The following is a 17,931-nucleotide window of genomic DNA, read 5'->3' as shown; positions in this document are numbered from 1 at the left end:
AAGGGATATATATTTATAGATATTTGAAGGCAGGTAATTTAAGTGAATTTGATTATCTACCCAAAATTATACAAAACAAAAACTAAAATTTTGCAAAGCTTGATGGGTAAAAACCAGGCTTGACTATGCCCTGCTTTGTTTAATTACAAGCTACATTAAGGCCAAACATAAACTCAAGGTCTAATACCACAGCCCCTCTATACAGGATAGAGCTAGGGACTGTGAATATACTCAAGCCGCAAATTATTCTCTATTGTTGCATTTTAATTCTTAATACTGGTACCCTAAAATGACAGATATATAAAGCCGACTATTTAGTGATTAGTCACCTTAGATTGTTTAAACATAAACAAAAACGGTAAAACATTAGTGACAAAAACATCTCAAAAGCACAACAAAACTATAAATATCATAGTAATACATTGACAGAAAGGTGAAGCGAATATTGTACTTCATAATAATAATAATACGGTAGTCTTTATTGAAGTCATATCCTAAGAATGGACATAGATCTAAGTACGATAAAGCATGGTTGTCATTTCATGTTAGAAACATTCAGAATAAAAAAAGATGATACATTCATTTTGTTGTGATGTTTGGCATTTAGGAGGTGGGTGGGAGACAATAATGTTTTTTGAAAAACATGTACCGAAAATAATTGACAGCAGAGACCACAACATTTCTCAGCATACCTTGCAGATTATACATCTTACCATTTTTTTGTGGTGAAACAGTCATTTCTATGCATTTTGTTTTACTACTGGGCGCTCATGAATATAATCCCCACATAATACAGATATTGATATCAACGTAGCTTGTAAAAGTAAGATATTTTACGGGTTTGAGTGATTAGTAAACAATGGCTACAGCGTTTACCAGTACTGTGAATCTTTATTAAAGTAGTTCCCTTTCACTTAGCGAGATTTATTTTCAACATAATATTTCAAGAAATATATTCGGTCTTATGTACGTGACGTTTGGCATTTTCTCGGGTTCGGCAGTTGACCGTAACAAAACTCTTGGGCAATTGCTGTATTGGAAACATAATATTCAACTTCAACCGTGCTGATGTAATCTTATAGATGCTCAGCAGTGTTCTCCCCAAAGCGTTTTAGCGTAGCGGGGCCGCTACTCCATTATTTATGCCGCTACTCTGAGAGATTGCCCGCTACTCTGTGGCATTTCCTGTTACTCTTTCTTTTAGCTTGTTAATACACGTGCGAATCTGTTAGTCAGCGTCATCAGCGTCCGGTACTGTGAGCCAAATCAGGTGTGAATGGAAACATGTCAGTGATTACGCAAAGACAATGGACTAATACAGCTTCGTACTTCGACAATAAACACTTTCGCCCTATTTAATTGGGGTAATAGCGAGTATTTTCTCAGTAGCCTATTTGGCTGGAAGAAGCAACGATGTCAAACAGCAGAAATATTACGTTGTGGTTCCGCGTAGAACGCCCTGCTGGGCCCCTGGTTGCGAGCGATAAACCCACCAGCAACGCGGTCACCGGTACCCCTGTCGGCAGTGGTACTAAACGTGTCCAAGATGATGTTACAACGAAAAGTGCAAAGAAATAAACTCTAGATTTGATGCACAATGGACAACAAAATATACGTGGCTGAGAGAAACATCCGATGGCAAAGGTAAAAAAAGTATTTATTTGTAGCGTTTTACTTGGAAGCGAGTTTTGACCTAGTTTAGTAAATTTTTGTATGGCTTCATTTTTTGCCGATCGTCGAAACATTTTTTTGGAAACGACCTTCTTTCTGGAAGTTCAAAAATTGTTGGCTACGATTTATCAAAGTAACTAATACTAGTATTGTGTTTTGAAATAGTTGGGTAAAGTTTATCGTGGCAATTTTTAAGTTTAGCGACTTTTCAAAATGGCGGCAATTTGTTTATTTTCGTGTTGATCGTGACGATATTTTTTAAATACAAGTATTGATTCGCTCCTATTTCTTATCTTTTAGGAATGCTGTGACACATATGTGGAAAATTCAACTTAAAAACATCCAGAAATAGTTCTTTGGTATGGAATTCTATGCCATGTATAACTATTACGAAATATGCTATCGATAAACACGCACACTCGGAGATGCACAAGAAGGCCATGTCATTTAATAGAAGTGGGAAGCAAAGAAAATCACGGCGTTCTCAAAAGCTGCAGATCACTGGGCTTCCATGAAAGTCCGAAGAATCAACATTACATAGAAATCACACAGCAGCAGATTCATTTAATCTTCTACATAAATTTGTTAAAAAATAAAGACACATTTTCATCCATGCAAGCCTGTCATTATTGTTTTCTTTATCTTCAGACAAATGCTAATGATATGTAAATTATATGCAAATTAGCCGCCACTCTGATACATTTTTCTGGGGAGAACACTGCTCAGGTTGGAGCTCAGTGTAGGTGACCCAACTTTGTTTTGAGCTTCTGCTGTAAACAATTTCCCAAGCTCAAGTTGGAGCTCAAGTTGGTGCTCAGGTTGACTCTGAGCAAGCTCAGGTTGAAGCTCAAGATTGCCATTACATACCTCCTATTATAGTGACCAGCATGAGAAGCCAAATTGCGACAGTACGATGGCCCTAGATTGAAATATACAAAATTGTGCAAATGTGGTGTCTGCAACGCCCCACTCGTTACATTTCGAATATGAGCCTACGATGTGTCGTGATCTTCTGCCATTAACCAACACATATGGAAATGATAGATCTATCCCCTACACATCGTCTGCCGGCGACGGATTTAATCACGATTCCCTGTACGGCGCTGAACTGCCAAGAGATACCACTGAGACTAATGGTTCAGCCACCTAAAGCTTATCACCTCATTTAAATCACCGGGGTGATTTACAACACGACCTGACTGAATCTGTCAGACCATTTCACACACTGGCTGCTAAGCTCAAGCCGAATTTAATTTTTACTTTGCGGCTTTCTGTCGTAAATATTGCATAGCTATTGGTTAATGCATGGCGCTACTATTCTCAAGAAGCATTGGATGCAACATGGGAGCACATTTTACGATTTTTGAATGTCGAACCCACTACATTATTTTTTACGCTAAACATGGTTAATAGCGTACATTAACCAAAATCATCTACATATACAACTGAATCGCATCTACGCGCACAAATTGACCATAAAACTGCGCACACCACTGGACCATGCATCTGTGCGCACAACTGGATCGCACCTGCGCACGCAACTGGGTTATGCATCTGCGCACATAACTGTATAGCATCCGCGCATGCGATCAACTGCATGTTTGGACTCATACCTAATACTGAATTAATTGATTTATGTAAATATCTGTCTACACCTAACAATGAAAAAAAATCACACGTTCAGCTCTTTGATAATATCAGCTGACTGGCAATCACGTTCCGTTCTATTATTGACGATATAGTGACGTATAATCAATCACTTTAGGATGGTAACTGGGAATATTCCAGCAAATCACGTCTTATCATATAATTCCACATTTACATTTCTAACAGTAGACTATTCTCTTCTTCATTTCAAGTTTTTTCCTGCCCAAATTTTGTATTTTACTTTTTTTGTACAAATATTGTTTTTTCAACTTTGACTGGGAATCAGATGGTATATATAACTGTTTTGTGAATGTTATGACCATAACGGTGCGCGTGAAATATTTGTTTTCGGTAAAACAAACTATAGCAGCTTTTAAAAGTCTATTTTACATTTTTCTGACCAGTAATAGTTTAATAAAATTCCTTTTTACCTGTCAGCGATTTCCCGTAATCACCATAACACCAAAATTACGTTATCAGTCTGTATAATATTGACGGACGGTTTAGAGTTCAACTCCGCTTTTTTTTTGACTCGTCACAGAGAGCATTACATCGGTGACGTCATAATTTACAGGGTAGCATTACAATGAATGCTTAGTGTCGGTGTGATACTGAATGCTTAGTGTCGGTGCCATACTGACATTTGGAAGCAGATATTCATTGTGAGTGAATGATGGTTACTAAAAATATGGGGTTCTTTTATTTTGAAGGAAGTATTTCCTGCGTTATTTGTATCCAGTTATTACCGCAGGAAACCCGCTCGCCAGTGAGGTTTGAGAATGAGGGTGTTATGTACAGTCATAGACCTCTTTCTAAGCTCTATGGTACAGTGAATGGCTCGGGAACGCATGTATTATGTATAATGAATGGCTCGGGAACACGTGCATTATGTACACTGAATGGCCCGGTAACGCGTGCATTATGTACAGTGAATGGCCCGGTAACGCGTGCATTATGTACAGTGAATGGCCCGGTAACGCGTGCATCATGTACAGTGAATGGCCCGGTAACGCGTGCATTATGTACAGTGAATGGCCCGGTAACGCGTGCATTATGTACAGTGAATGGCCCGGTAACGCGTGCATTATGTACACTGAATGGCCCGGTAACGCGTGCTTTATGTACACTGAATGGCCCGGTAACGCGTGCATTATGTACAGTGAATGGCCCGGTAACGCGTACATTATGTACAATGAATGGCTCGGGAACACGTGCATTACGTACACTGAATGGCCCGGTAACGCGTGCTTTATATACACTGAATGGCCCAGTAACGCGTACATTATGTACAGTGAATGGCCCGGTAACGCGTACATTATGTACAATGAATGGCTCGGGAACACGTGCATTATGTACACTGAATGGCCCGGTAACGCGTGCTTTATGTACACTGAATGGCCCGGTAACGCGTACATTATGTACAATGAATGGCTCGGTAACGCGTACATTAAGTACAGTGAATGGCTCGGGAACGCGTACATTATGTACACTGAATGGCCCGGTAACACGTGCATTATGTACACTGAATGGCCCGGTAACGGGTACATTAAGTACAGTGAATGGCTCGGGAACGCGTGCATTATGTACAGTGAATGGCTCGGGAACACGTGCATTATGTACAGTGAATGGCCCGGTAACGCGTACATTATGTACAATGAATGGCTCGGGAACACGTGCATTATGTACACTGAATGGTCCGGTAACGCGTGCTTTATGTACACTGAATGGCCCGGTAACGCGTACATTATGTACAATGAATGGCTCGGGAACACGTGCATTACGTACACTGAATGGCCCGGTAACGCGTGCTTTATGTACACTGAATGGCCCGGTAACGCGTGCATTATGTACAGTGAATGGCCCGGTAACGCGTACATTAAGTACAGTGAATGGCTCGGGAACGCGTGCATTATGTACAGTGAATGGCCCGGTAACGCGTACAGTATGTACAATGAATGGCTCGGGAACACATGCATTATGTACACTGAATGGCCCGGTAACGCGTGCTTTATGTACACTGAATGGCCCGGTAACGCGTGCATTATGTACAGTGAATGGCCCGGTAACGCGTACATTAAGCACAGTGAATGGCTCGGGAACGCGTGCATTATGTACAATGAATGGCTCGGGAACACGTGCATTATGTACACTGAATGGCCCGGTAACGCGTGCTTTATGTACACTGAATGGCCCGGTAACGCGTGCATTATGTACAGTGAATGGCCCGGTAACGCGTACGTTAAGTACAGTGAATGGCTCGGGAACGCGTGCATTATGTACAGTGAATGGCCCGGTAACGCGTGCATTATGTACAGTGAATGGCCCGGTAACGCGTGCATTATGTGTAGTGAATGGCCCGGTAACGCGTGCATTATATACAGTGAATGGCCCGGGAATGTGGGTATTACGTACAGTGAATCACTCAGAAATTATTTAAAATCGTATTGTGAAACGCAAGACATGCCATTTATCTATTGTTTCAATATATATCACAACGTGAACAAAATATATACAAGTATATTATTTACCGCAATGTGACATTTATTCAGTACACGATTAGCTTATCACACATGAGCATGAGACAACAAATATGTTATTTTTTCCAAAATATTAATCAAACATGGATGTGTCGCAATAAAATATTACCGAAACATTGGTCCAAATTTCAAAAATGCTGAAAATTCTTTGACATTCGACCATTTTCATCAAAACGTTTACAATATCAAATAATGTAAATGTATTCATTATTCACTACATATTATATTTACTTCGCAATTTTCGCTGATAAGTAAAATTCGCTAAATTAAATCTACGTGAAAATGTAAAATAACAATAAAACCCATTGCTTACTTGACAAATTTGTGAAATTAAAACACAGGGAATATGACCAAAACACCAAAATAGTGAAATTAATTAAACTATCAGTGCAAAATAAATGCTTTTACAGTATGTGGTAACAAAATGGCTGACGAATTATGGAAATTTTTATGACGATGTATTACGCTCGAGCGGCGGACTAATTTCATCGTTAATCAAAGATAAATGGTAAATGGTAATCGGTCAGTGAGAGTCGTCTCTTCGCGTCGTAATCTATTCCACACAAGCGTACATGAAAATTAAATGCCATTTCCTTCCTAGCACTTTATGGATTCATGTCATTAAGATGTGAAACAATAAAACAGTATGAGTGGTAACAATCACTCAGTGTTTGAAAGTATATATTCATATATTTTCATTAATTTCCAAACTTTGTCTATGTATTAAGGGCTATGTGTTTTATTATACAGCAGTAAGTTTTGTGAGGGCGACATTGTTATTAATATGAATCCTTATATCGTTCAGATTTTCAACTGAATGTGATACAATCTGTCCCTTATATTTAACGGGAGTTTACCCATAATGCAGTGTAATATGCGCAGCAACCTGCTCAGTAGATGCAAAAAGCCTTTTCTGGATCTCAATGCCGATCCCAAAGGAACAGGAAGTCGGAATAAGGTGCCTTTGATATTATGCATAGTGTCGCCGGACCGTATCGTACACCTGTTCAGTGTCTTAACTGCCTTTACGTGCATCACTGGGTCCATTTAATGTAACTATACACTATCCATTAGATATGCCACGCCAGCTTTCTTAGAATCATATCCTATCCTGGACTCTCATTTTAGTCTTCTGTTAAGTCAGGCGTGAATGCTCCTAAGAGAAATATATAAGAAAACATTGCATAGTTATTACATAGCGTTCAGTTTATTTAACTACATCAACATATAAGTGCGATATTTTATATAATAACGTTATTAGTTACATTCTGTGTTAATGAACACAAATTATCTGAAAGAAGTTAAATGTATATCAGATTGTATCCGACCATTACCGTCTTCTCTGTTATGTTCGCCCTCACCTGTGTATTTTATGTTATGTGTCTGAACAGACAACGCTAACAGCCATAATAATGATTTCTTATTTTTGGTAAAACTGTGTTATGATGTGCATAAACCACGACATAGTATATCCGCAATGTGTGAACTGGCATAAATTTTGACCCAACTTATTATCTGAATATCGCTTCCAAGTCAGAGACCAAGGGACATTTGACTTGTCGGGGTTCGAAATATGCCATCTTAAACCATGTTTTCCATTTCACGTCGAATGTGGTCGTGTAAAGTTGATTACTGACATTACCTCGGCTGAGGTGCACCCCTTGATCTCTACCAATCAAGATGATGATCGCCCTGGCACCAGCCTGCATCGAAAAATGTAGTCTACTAAAATAACTAGAACATTCCCACGAAATTAGCGGGAAAATGGCAGCTGGTTCTTGGACGTGCAAATGATCTGTGAAATGTTCCTGCCACAACATGTCGACATGCTCCTTGCCCTAAAATACGATTCATCAAACGGAATGGTCTGTTGCGCTGTATGTTATTAGCCAGCTAAATGTGTTTGAAATTAACCGGATATGACGTATGTGTTGTTAGTCAGGAAAGTACTCAATATATACTAATGTACACATAATGACTTTCTGACTTCCTGTGGGAAACGTAACCAAGATTTGTTTAACATACTTCAAGTTTGAGAATCATGTAAATACGTCTCATATTTGTTTTCATGAATGATTAATTTTTCTAATATGAAAACAATATTCCGCCTATAGTCATGATGTGGTGGTGTCTAGGTATACTATGGTTATAGTTTGGGGAATATTTGCATACTAATAAGTTAATTTGCATATACTTGCAAACGTGTTCAACAGGACAGCAAAGGAATGTCATTCAAGGTAGCTCAAAGAAATAAAATGCACCAAATTTAATTAGATTTAATTTATTTTTCAGCTGCACAGGAAATGTCTCTGATTCCAGATTATCCCCAGTATCGCGCCCTCAATACGTCACTCAGTGTCATATGTGAAGTAACTAACGACGATAATCCAAGGTGGTTTGGACCTAATGGTAATGAAATAATTTCAGATTCGGGAAATCCAGGTAAGATTCATCTCTGTGTCTACATCTGGGCAATTTATATTGGATATGCGCGTATCCGGAAGTTCAACGTGGAGTACCGTGAAACCAGTTTTGCTATAAATTGTCCCGTCTTGTACTATTATTATTGTCGTAGGTTATTGTTACGCTGCACACTGGTTGTGATTTACCGTAAAAGTCTGTATGTTGGGCACGCAGATAATAGCACACACGTGCACACACGCTCTGAATTACTGGTACGTACTGTTAATTCAACAGATGTCTACATAGTTCATAGTTGTACTGAGTGAACATTGTTGTGTAACTGCAACATTGTAACGTTTTTTGTTCACGATACATCGTAATCATGTGCGTAATATTACACAGTTACTGATATATTGAATGGCTGAACCATGATGGCGAAATCGAGGACATCAGTGTGTGCATAATTATGTCCATTTGGTTCAAAATTTACAAAAATATATAGAAAATGCATAAAAATGGGTAAAATGTGTCACTTTTTGCGGCAAAACTATGTCGTTCGAATGGGGTTAAATGCCAATCAGCCTGAGCTTTGTTTGGTTGCTAGCGTGAAGTTAAGCTCCGTCATTCTTATTCTGAATACACCATGGTTGTCGTGCCGCTGGTAATTTGTCAAAAATGAGCGTGTTTTAATCAATCAATCCAAAAACCTGTGAGATTATCTCTTTTTTTACTTTTACAACAGAATCGACATTTGGCTCGTAAAATCGCATTCGAAAATATACCACGTGACGAGTTCTAAATCTTGGCGCCGATGTTAGAAGCAGACGACACTTTTCGGCTCATTTGACATATGCCTCATTAGGTACATTTTAACTTCCCAAATCCGATCACAAGCACGTGTCGCTCGTAAAACACTGCGTTCAACCAATTTGGCCTCTTACTAGATCACTTTCATGTTGAGGACTTTACAGGTTTCCTGTGGATACACAGACAGTGATCGTTATTATAAATTAGGGACAGACCGCAGTTTTTCGCTCCACTTGACAAATTGTTATTAAATCATCGTAAAGGTGACACCTAGACAATGAAAGTCCCTCTTGTAAAACCAAAGTATGTTTTGTAAAGTGTTTTATTACCTACATTTTTGGTGTAAATGAGATCTATTTGGTAGTTTGTGCCTTCTGGTCATAATTTGAGTGAGTAATGTAATGTGCCCACCGATAATTTACCTCACAATATGTTCAATATCAACGCAAATTTTCCGATTATCATCATTCGTTTTTGTACAAAAGTTTGTTATCAACAGAACAATATAGTCAGTTTTCATACCGGTCAAGAATGCATTCGTCTTCACGAGTACGTGGTTAAAAATAATTATGTTAATCAGTAAAACTCGTACGCATTTCATAGTTCACCAGATGGTGCGGAGGAATACAATTGAAAAGCGGTTAGATGACCATTTGAGTGCTTAGTACTTTCACCGCAACTGTTTGCACATTAGTGTGTATTTTCTATGACTGTTATTTCTGGGGGAAATAATTATAATCACAGGCAACAAATATTGATCAAAACATTTTGAAAAAAGTACGAACAAATAATGTGGGGTTATTTTGTTATAATTAACATTACAACATTTATAGTTAGTTGTATTGGAAAAACACATGGTGACGTGAATCGAAACCACTGAAAGTGGATAATATCTTGCCATTATTATCACTTGTTTGTAATTTGTCATTTTGTACAAGAATTGTGGGAATTGGTGCAAGAACAGTTTGAAGTAATTAGACTTATAAGCTGTAACTGCAAAATTTACTAGTACTGTAACAATTCACTAGGAAACAAAATGTTAAACCATATCATAATTTTATTCAAACCTATCCATGTAGAACAAACAAAACCAAATGTTATCATATTATGCATTTAAGATGCTTGTCTTTTCCAATAAGACAAGTTGAATATGAAATTGCAAAAGGAAATAATAAGGTCAACTCTTACATTTTGAAAAATGGGAGAAAGCTGAAAACTAGTTAAGTATTTAAATACTGTATTTGTACACCAGATCGTCTTTAGTTTCTGTATTTCATTTTGTAAGTTTGTTTTCTGTGTTTGTAATTACTTTATTCGTATAATAAAAAATGCTATTTAAAATTTAAAAAAAAACATCATATCATAACAACCAAGCATGCAACTAACAGCAGACGACAGCTTGAATAATTATATGTCAGCCGATTAAACTGTTCGTCGTTTTCAGATGCAAATTTCGATCAAAAACTGTTTTATTATCGCTATCTTTCATCCAGTGCCAACCACGTGGGAATTCCCGATGTGAGTGTATCAACAGTTGCCTTGCAAATATGTGTATTAACCGCTCCCCCGTCGCCTTGGCCCTCGCCAAAATGTTTATCTCGCCTATTTGTTTGCGTTTCTCTCCAAATTAAATATTAATTTTGAGCCATATAGAGCCCATATGATATTCTTTATACATTTGTATAAAAGTTTTTGAATTTTGGCAGCACAAAAAAATAATCAGTTGGAAATACTAAAGTGACTACATCGCTTTTGAGTGAGACATTATGCTACGTACACTGAAGCCGCTTATCTTTTATTTCCATCCGCACGCGATGTCAGAGGTAACAGCTATCTAGTGGAAATAAAAATATATACTCTCATTGCTAAGGGGTGGTATGTGTAAAAGTGGATGTCGTTCGATTAAGATATCCCGTAATTATACAAATCTGTTTACTCAACACGATGTTGTTAGGAACACCGCGTCTTCAATGTCCCTCACAGTCCGTCTGCAAATTTCAAGTAGGCACTCTAATATAAGCTTGTTTTTTTAGCGAATCGAATCTCCGTCATCTTTGCCACGTGTTTGTTTGATCCCCTGGTGGCTCCCAGTAATGTGATAGGCAGCAAAGTTATTGACCATCGATTGACTCGTCAATTCATTGATAACGATCACACTGTGACGTGAATAATCAAATATATTTAGTTGCTGATACATGCTGACATAGGAACAATTACGCATGGCAGTTTGTCCCCGTAATGTTTTCTGCTAATAGTATTTCCGTGTTGGTTAAATCCACCGCAACTGAAGCAGCTGCAATCCTAAATATTTGTACGTTGTCATTATTTTGCATATTTTGTATTTTGAAAGTCGTTGCCTCAAAATCGGCAGCAATATTGGCGTCACGACATGGCCAAAGATTTCCAATTGAAATGACCCTCAAAACGTTTCATACTGCCACTCTCAACTAGTAATCATGTGGTATTTATTTTATATTCTTCTGAAGAATCAGTGATGTTTAATTTCTAAAGAATTGACAAGACGTTAAATCATGTAATAAACATTTAATAAATCAGATTATTGATTGGACAATATCTGTTGTTACAACATAACACTTGAGGCTTAATATTTTACCGTGTCATCATTCTCGTATCCTCGGGCGGACATCCGGGCATTTTCACCACCTGGCAACCATCAAGATAGAAACAAAGGCCGATAACTCCCAGAAAACGGTATTTTGGGATAGTTATTGAGACTCTACTGAACACAGTTACCCCTATGTGTACAACATATATACACTCAGTACAGTGGTGTGCGTCTTAGCAACATAAACGTACTGTGACGTAGCTCCGCCCTGAAGATATTTTGTGTGAGATTCTTTTCTGGCTTTAACAAACTCCGGGATGCATTTATTTATATTAGTTCGTTGAGCATTGGCAAATAAACAATGTACAGCGTATTGTCGTGAATATCGTCAGACGGTATTAGTTCTACAGAAACCTTTCCTACCTTTTTCAACAAATTTGATCAAAACCTATACGACTTTGATAATTAACTACCCATTTAACCAACAATTGACAAAGACATTATTAAATTATACAAATTTGCATAATATTACACCAGGCTTGATATTACACCAACATGTTGCCGCGTTGATGACGCCCAACACTAAGTGTCGCAACAAATATAGCTGCACGTGCCCTGGATCTCGTCCCACGGCGGCTGGCTTTGATTACAGTTTGGTTTATAATCACACGTCCAATGAACGGACAAAATTGTTTTTTATATTTGTCATCACTTTTTGATCAAGTCTAGAACGCATTACGAAGTTATGTCCATTCAATTCAAAAAATTACAGAAAATTACATAAAAATGTTTATTAAGTAAGATGAGGTGTTACAAATCGTCGTGCGACAGAATTACACGTCAGTAGAACTAGATCATGCAGTCCAATGGGTATGGCGCGCTTTAGGGTTCAATTGGTATGCTGTGTTGTCTTTTTAAATCAGTCATACCGTCCTTGGTGAGTAATTAATTACAATTAGAAAACAAGTCGTAAAATTAAAAGAGATCCGGACTTTAAATATAGTTTAGTATATTGCTATTAAATTCTCTGTAGGTTCATCAGTCTGTACATTATTTAGAAAGTAAAATTAACATCACGATTTAGCAGTTTATTCAAATTTATGAGCGTAGCTTGTGGCTCCCCCGAGAAAATATATGTTATGTTAATGACAGTACGGAGATGCCGCTGATAGATGCTATCAAAAACAGAGTGAATTTATGACACAATAGACCTTGGACAAAATGGCCGCCCAAATCTCGTTGACAGAGAGAATCACGTGACGTCTTTGCCCTGACGAGATGGACAACTATTTGATAGGCCAATACAAGTCACGTGGCTTTCTGTTCTCAACGAGATATTAGCGGCAACTTAAAATACACTTTATCAGACCATGAATTAAAGTTTGTTCAAATATTGTGACAGAAAAAAGCCCTATTGTGAATAACAATGTAATTTATTAGCCTAGTTGTGTATTCATAACTTATTCCGTGTTCAACTCAAACATTTTTATATTTTTCTATCATTTTCCTTGTTAATTTGAATAATGTCAAATGTTGTCAAGTGGAGATTGGCGTTCAAATAGTGAAGGAAGAGGCAGTATCTCGCATAAATTCAGATCAATTTAAAGTGTAATAATTCAATAGTGAAATTATACCCCAGACCATTCGTCCCGGTGTTATCGCTATCGCCACACGAGACTCCAGCTTGTCTCCTATACAATTTGACTGCGCACATCCAGAAAGTAGATGTAGCTGTGATTGGTGGAATACTAATGAGTTGAGTGTCAATCAAACGCCCACGCTATCTTTAGTAAACAAAGTCACGTGACACGCGCCATTTTAGTTTTGGCAGGCGATTTCAAGGCAGCACGCTTAACCCTTTCGTTCACAGGTTGGGAGATATTAGAATGACTGACAATTTCACGCCACTGTTTTTTTTACATTATTGGCGGATTTTTCTGCGCTATCAATCTTTCTCTTACAAACTAGACATAGATGAGACGACAGAGTCGCTCCTTTCACAACGTCGCACTGGATCAAATTGGAAAGACGATTTCCATAAGTTATCCCTCCTGCTTTTCCTGGCTTGAATAAATTCACACACGACTTTAACTGTCCACAAACTCGAAGACTACACGAACACAGTCTACAATAGTCGTCCGCAACAATATGTATGTATTTCTTCGGTGTACTGATGCACGAATGCACCGTGACACGGTGTTTCTCGGGTGTCGCCATCGCTGAGAATGCCGCCGGCGCAATTTTTCACCCAACTCGCGATTCTGTTTTGCAACATTTTATCAATATTCCCTTTGACAAAATCGCCGACAAAAGCACCGCTTTGCTGATCTTTTGTTCTATAATTCTTAATGCAAACACCGACCCTAGTAGTAATTAGTAACGTCGCCTAGTACATATGAACGGTCGTCATTGCAAATCGAACATCCTTTTGAAATTTGGACGTCGGGCAGGCGATTTCAAGGCACCGCACTTAAATATTAGCAACATATTTTTCTGAGCGGTTGTTTATTCTCTTTCAAACGAGACATAAATGTGACGACATAGTCGATCCCTTATCCACCGCTAAGAATGCCGCAATGTTTCGTTCGTTTTGCAACATGCCACAAATCGTCGAAAAAAACACCACTTCGACGGAAGCTTGCGTAATAAGGGGGTTAAAACAAGAAAACAAATGCCATGTTTAATACATATCGACCTGTTTTACTTGCGAAAGATAACGGAACATGAACTCGTTTCGTGCGACTTCGGAACCCGAAGGAACACACCAACAACGTTGAATTTACCCGCTATCTTCCAAATATGGTATATTAATTTATTCAGTTGTTTATTTAGAGTGACGTCCGCGGTCGAATGCGATTGGCTATCGATGTCAGTGCAAAGGTCATATGAATATTAAAATTAAGTGGGCGGAAGGAAAATTGTATAGGAGACAAGCTGGAGTCTCGTGTGGCGATAGCGATAACACCGGGACGAATGGTCTGGGGTAGTGAAATTATAATAATTTATTCCATTTCAAGGCTCATATACAAATTTTCTAAATTAAATACAAAAACACAGTATTATATTATTTAAACCAAATGGCTTTTGATTTCAAGATATGGAATTTACAGGTGTTGGCAGCAATGTACATTGAAATGGAATTAACCTCTTCTCAAAAAGAGAGTGATATTTATTCATACTCTGTAAATATGTGGAATCAACAATGACTACGTGAGCAGTTTTAGAATATGCAACCAAGGATGCTGAACTTTGATGTCACGTGTCACATAATAAACTCGCATTCCATATTTTTCGGCCAAAATACGTTTTGAAAACTTGTAGCCAAAGGGAAATAGGTCCTTTTGATCTGAAATTTGTAATTATATAAAATACATCAAAATGACCCAAAATTTGCACCAAAATGTTTGCTGGAAACACTTTGTTCACGTGATCTAATGTATCATCACTCAATATTATTTATTATAGGTTATGATAGAAGATTATACACTGAGATTGAATCTGACACAGTGGCGACGTTGTGGTTTGACAAGATCAGAGCGACGGACGCTGGGGAGTATCAGTGCCTAACAGAAGCGCAGAATGCAAATATAAAATTAGAAATATTAGGTACGTCCAAGTTATAATTTTCGAGATCCCGCGTTATGCGTGAAATCGAACGTGGAAACGTCGAAACATTTAGTGAGATTCGACAAACGCGAAAATATTTTGGGGGTATTTCTACACATAATGCTTTACACATTTGATGATGGTCACCAACGTTTGACGTTGAACGTCTGTTAATGTGTGCTTTGTGTGGGTATTTGAATGTTAGGAATAAACTAACTGAAGTGAATGGACGGATGAAGTGTGTGACAAACGAGAGCTGTTGGCGCGATATAGTAAATATGTCGGATAGGTGGCACAATTATGTATTAGGGTATGTGGACCTGCGGCGCTTCGAGGTTTATTTTTTTAGCAATTGAGTTATACCAGATGGGGTATATATATCGCACACATTAGGCTACGCTGGGTGATTATATGTTTAGTATGATAACACCTGGTATAATGGAGTATACTAAAATAACAACTGGGTCTATAATGGAGTATACTGAAATAAAAACTGTGTCTATAATGGAGTATACCAAAATAACACCTGGGTCTATAATGTAGTATACTAAAATAACAACTGGGTCTATAATGGAGTATACTAAAATAACAACTGGGTCTATAATGGAGTATACCAAAATAACACCTGGGTCTACAATGGAGTATACTAAAATAACAACTGGGTCTATAATGGAGTATACTAAAATAACAACTGGGTCTATAATGGAGTATACTAAAATAACACCTGGGTCTATAATGGAGTATACTAAAATAACAACTGGGTCTATAATGGAGTATACAAAAATAACAACTGAGTCTATAATGAAGTATACTAAAATAACAACTTGGTCTATAATGGAGTATACCAAAATAACAACTGTGTCTATAATGGAGTATACTAAAATAACAACTGGGTCTATAATGGAGTATACTAAAATAACAACTGGGTCTATAATGGAGTATACTAAAATATCAACTGGGTCTATAATGGAGTATACAAAAATAACAACTGGGTCTATAATGGAGTATACTAAAATAACAACTGGGTCTATAATGGAGTATACTAAAATAACAACTAGGTCTATAATGGAGTATACTAAAATAACAACTGGGTCTATAATGGAGTATACTGAAATAACAACTGTTTCTATAATGGAGTATACTAAAATAACAACTGGGTCTATAATGGAGTATACTAAAATATCAACTGGGTCTATAATGGAGTATACCAAAATAACAACTGGGCCTATAATGGAGTATACTAAAATAACAAATGGGTCTATAATGGAGTATACTAAAATAACAACTAGGTCTATAATGGAGTATACTAAAATAACAACTGGGTCTATAATGGAGTATACTGAAATAACAACTGTTTCTATAATGGAGTATACTAAAATAACAACTGGGTCTATAATGGAGTATACTAAAATAACAGCTGGGTCTATAATGGAGTATACTAAAATAACAACTGTGTCTATAATGGAGTATACCAAAATAACACCTGGGTCTATAATGGAGTATACTAAAATAACAACTAGGTCTATAATGAAGTATACTAAAATAACAACTGGGCCTATAATGGAGTATACTAAAATAACAACTGGGTCTATAATGGAGTATACTGAAATAACAACTGTTTCTATAATGGAGTATACTAAAATAACAAATGGGTCTATAATGGAGTATACTAAAATAACACCTGGGTCTATAATGGAGTATACTAAAATATCAACTGGGCCTATAATGTAGTATACTAAAATATCAACTGTGTCTATAATGCCTCCGTGTCTGTCCGTGTCATCCCAAGTCAGCAACCCAGTGCCCACGTTTATGTCCGTGTCATCCCAAGTCAGCAACCCAGTGCCCACGTTTCTGTCCCTGTCATCCTAAATCAGCAACCTCGTGACCGTCTCTTTTCTTGTCATCCCAAATCAGCAACCTAGTGCTTTCGTCTCTGTCCGTGTCATCCCAAGTCAGCAACCTCGTGCCCGTCTCTGTTCGTGTCATCCCAAATCAGCAACCTCGTGCCTCCGTCTCTGTTCGTGTCATCCCAAATCAGCAACATAGTGCCCCCGTCTCTGTTCGTGTCATCCCAAATCAGCAACCTAGTGCCTCCGTCTCTGTTCGTGTCATCCCAAATTAGCAACCTAGTGCCTCCGTCTCTGTTCGTGTCATCCCAAATCAGCAACCTAGTGCCTCCGTCTCTGTTCGTGTCATCCCAAATCAGCAACCTAGTGCCTCCGTCTCTGTTCGTGTCATCCCAAGTCAGCAACCTAGTGCCTCCGTCTCTGTTCGTGTCATCCCAAATCAGCAACCTAGTGCCTCCGTCTCTGTTCGTGTCATCCCAAATCAGCAACATAGTGCCCCCGTCTCTGTTCGTGTCATCCCAAATCAGCAACCTAGTGCCTCCGTCTCTGTTCGTGTCATCCCAAATCAGCAACCTAGTGCCTCCGTCTCTGTTCGTGTCATCTCAAATCAGCAACATAGTGCCCCCGTCTCTGTTCGTGTCATCCCAAATCAGCAACCTAGTGCCTCCGTCTCTGTTCGTGTCATCCCAAATCAGCAACCTAGTGCCTCCGTCTCTGTTCGTGTCATCCCAAATCAGCAACCTAGTGTTTTCGTCTCTGTTCGTGTCATTCCATCTAAATAACTTAGCATATTTGTACTTCTGAAGTGTGCGTATGGTTCCGTTGGGATTTGTTACACAAATTG

General features: G+C 38.2%; 1 protein-coding gene across 1 annotated transcript in view; it reads left to right on the top strand.

The window, feature by feature from the left end:
• The window catches only part of LOC102808115 (neural cell adhesion molecule 2-like), a 72,796-nt gene that overhangs the window by 14,756 nt on the left and 40,109 nt on the right, over positions 1–17,931 (top strand). Inside the window, exons 2-3 of the mRNA XM_085499446.1 lie at positions 8,148–8,297; positions 15,097–15,237. Coding sequence (XP_085355572.1) covers positions 8,148–8,297; positions 15,097–15,237 — 291 coding nt within the window. The remainder of the gene's footprint in view (positions 1–8,147; positions 8,298–15,096; positions 15,238–17,931) is intronic.

The sequence above is a fragment of the Saccoglossus kowalevskii genome, chromosome 5, assembly GCF_978046115.1.
Source record: "Saccoglossus kowalevskii chromosome 5, keSacKowa6.1, whole genome shotgun sequence".
Taxonomy (NCBI): Eukaryota; Metazoa; Hemichordata; class Enteropneusta; family Harrimaniidae; genus Saccoglossus; species Saccoglossus kowalevskii.
The sequence above is the reverse complement of the archived record's forward strand: the minus strand, read 5'-3'. Positions and strand labels throughout refer to the sequence as shown.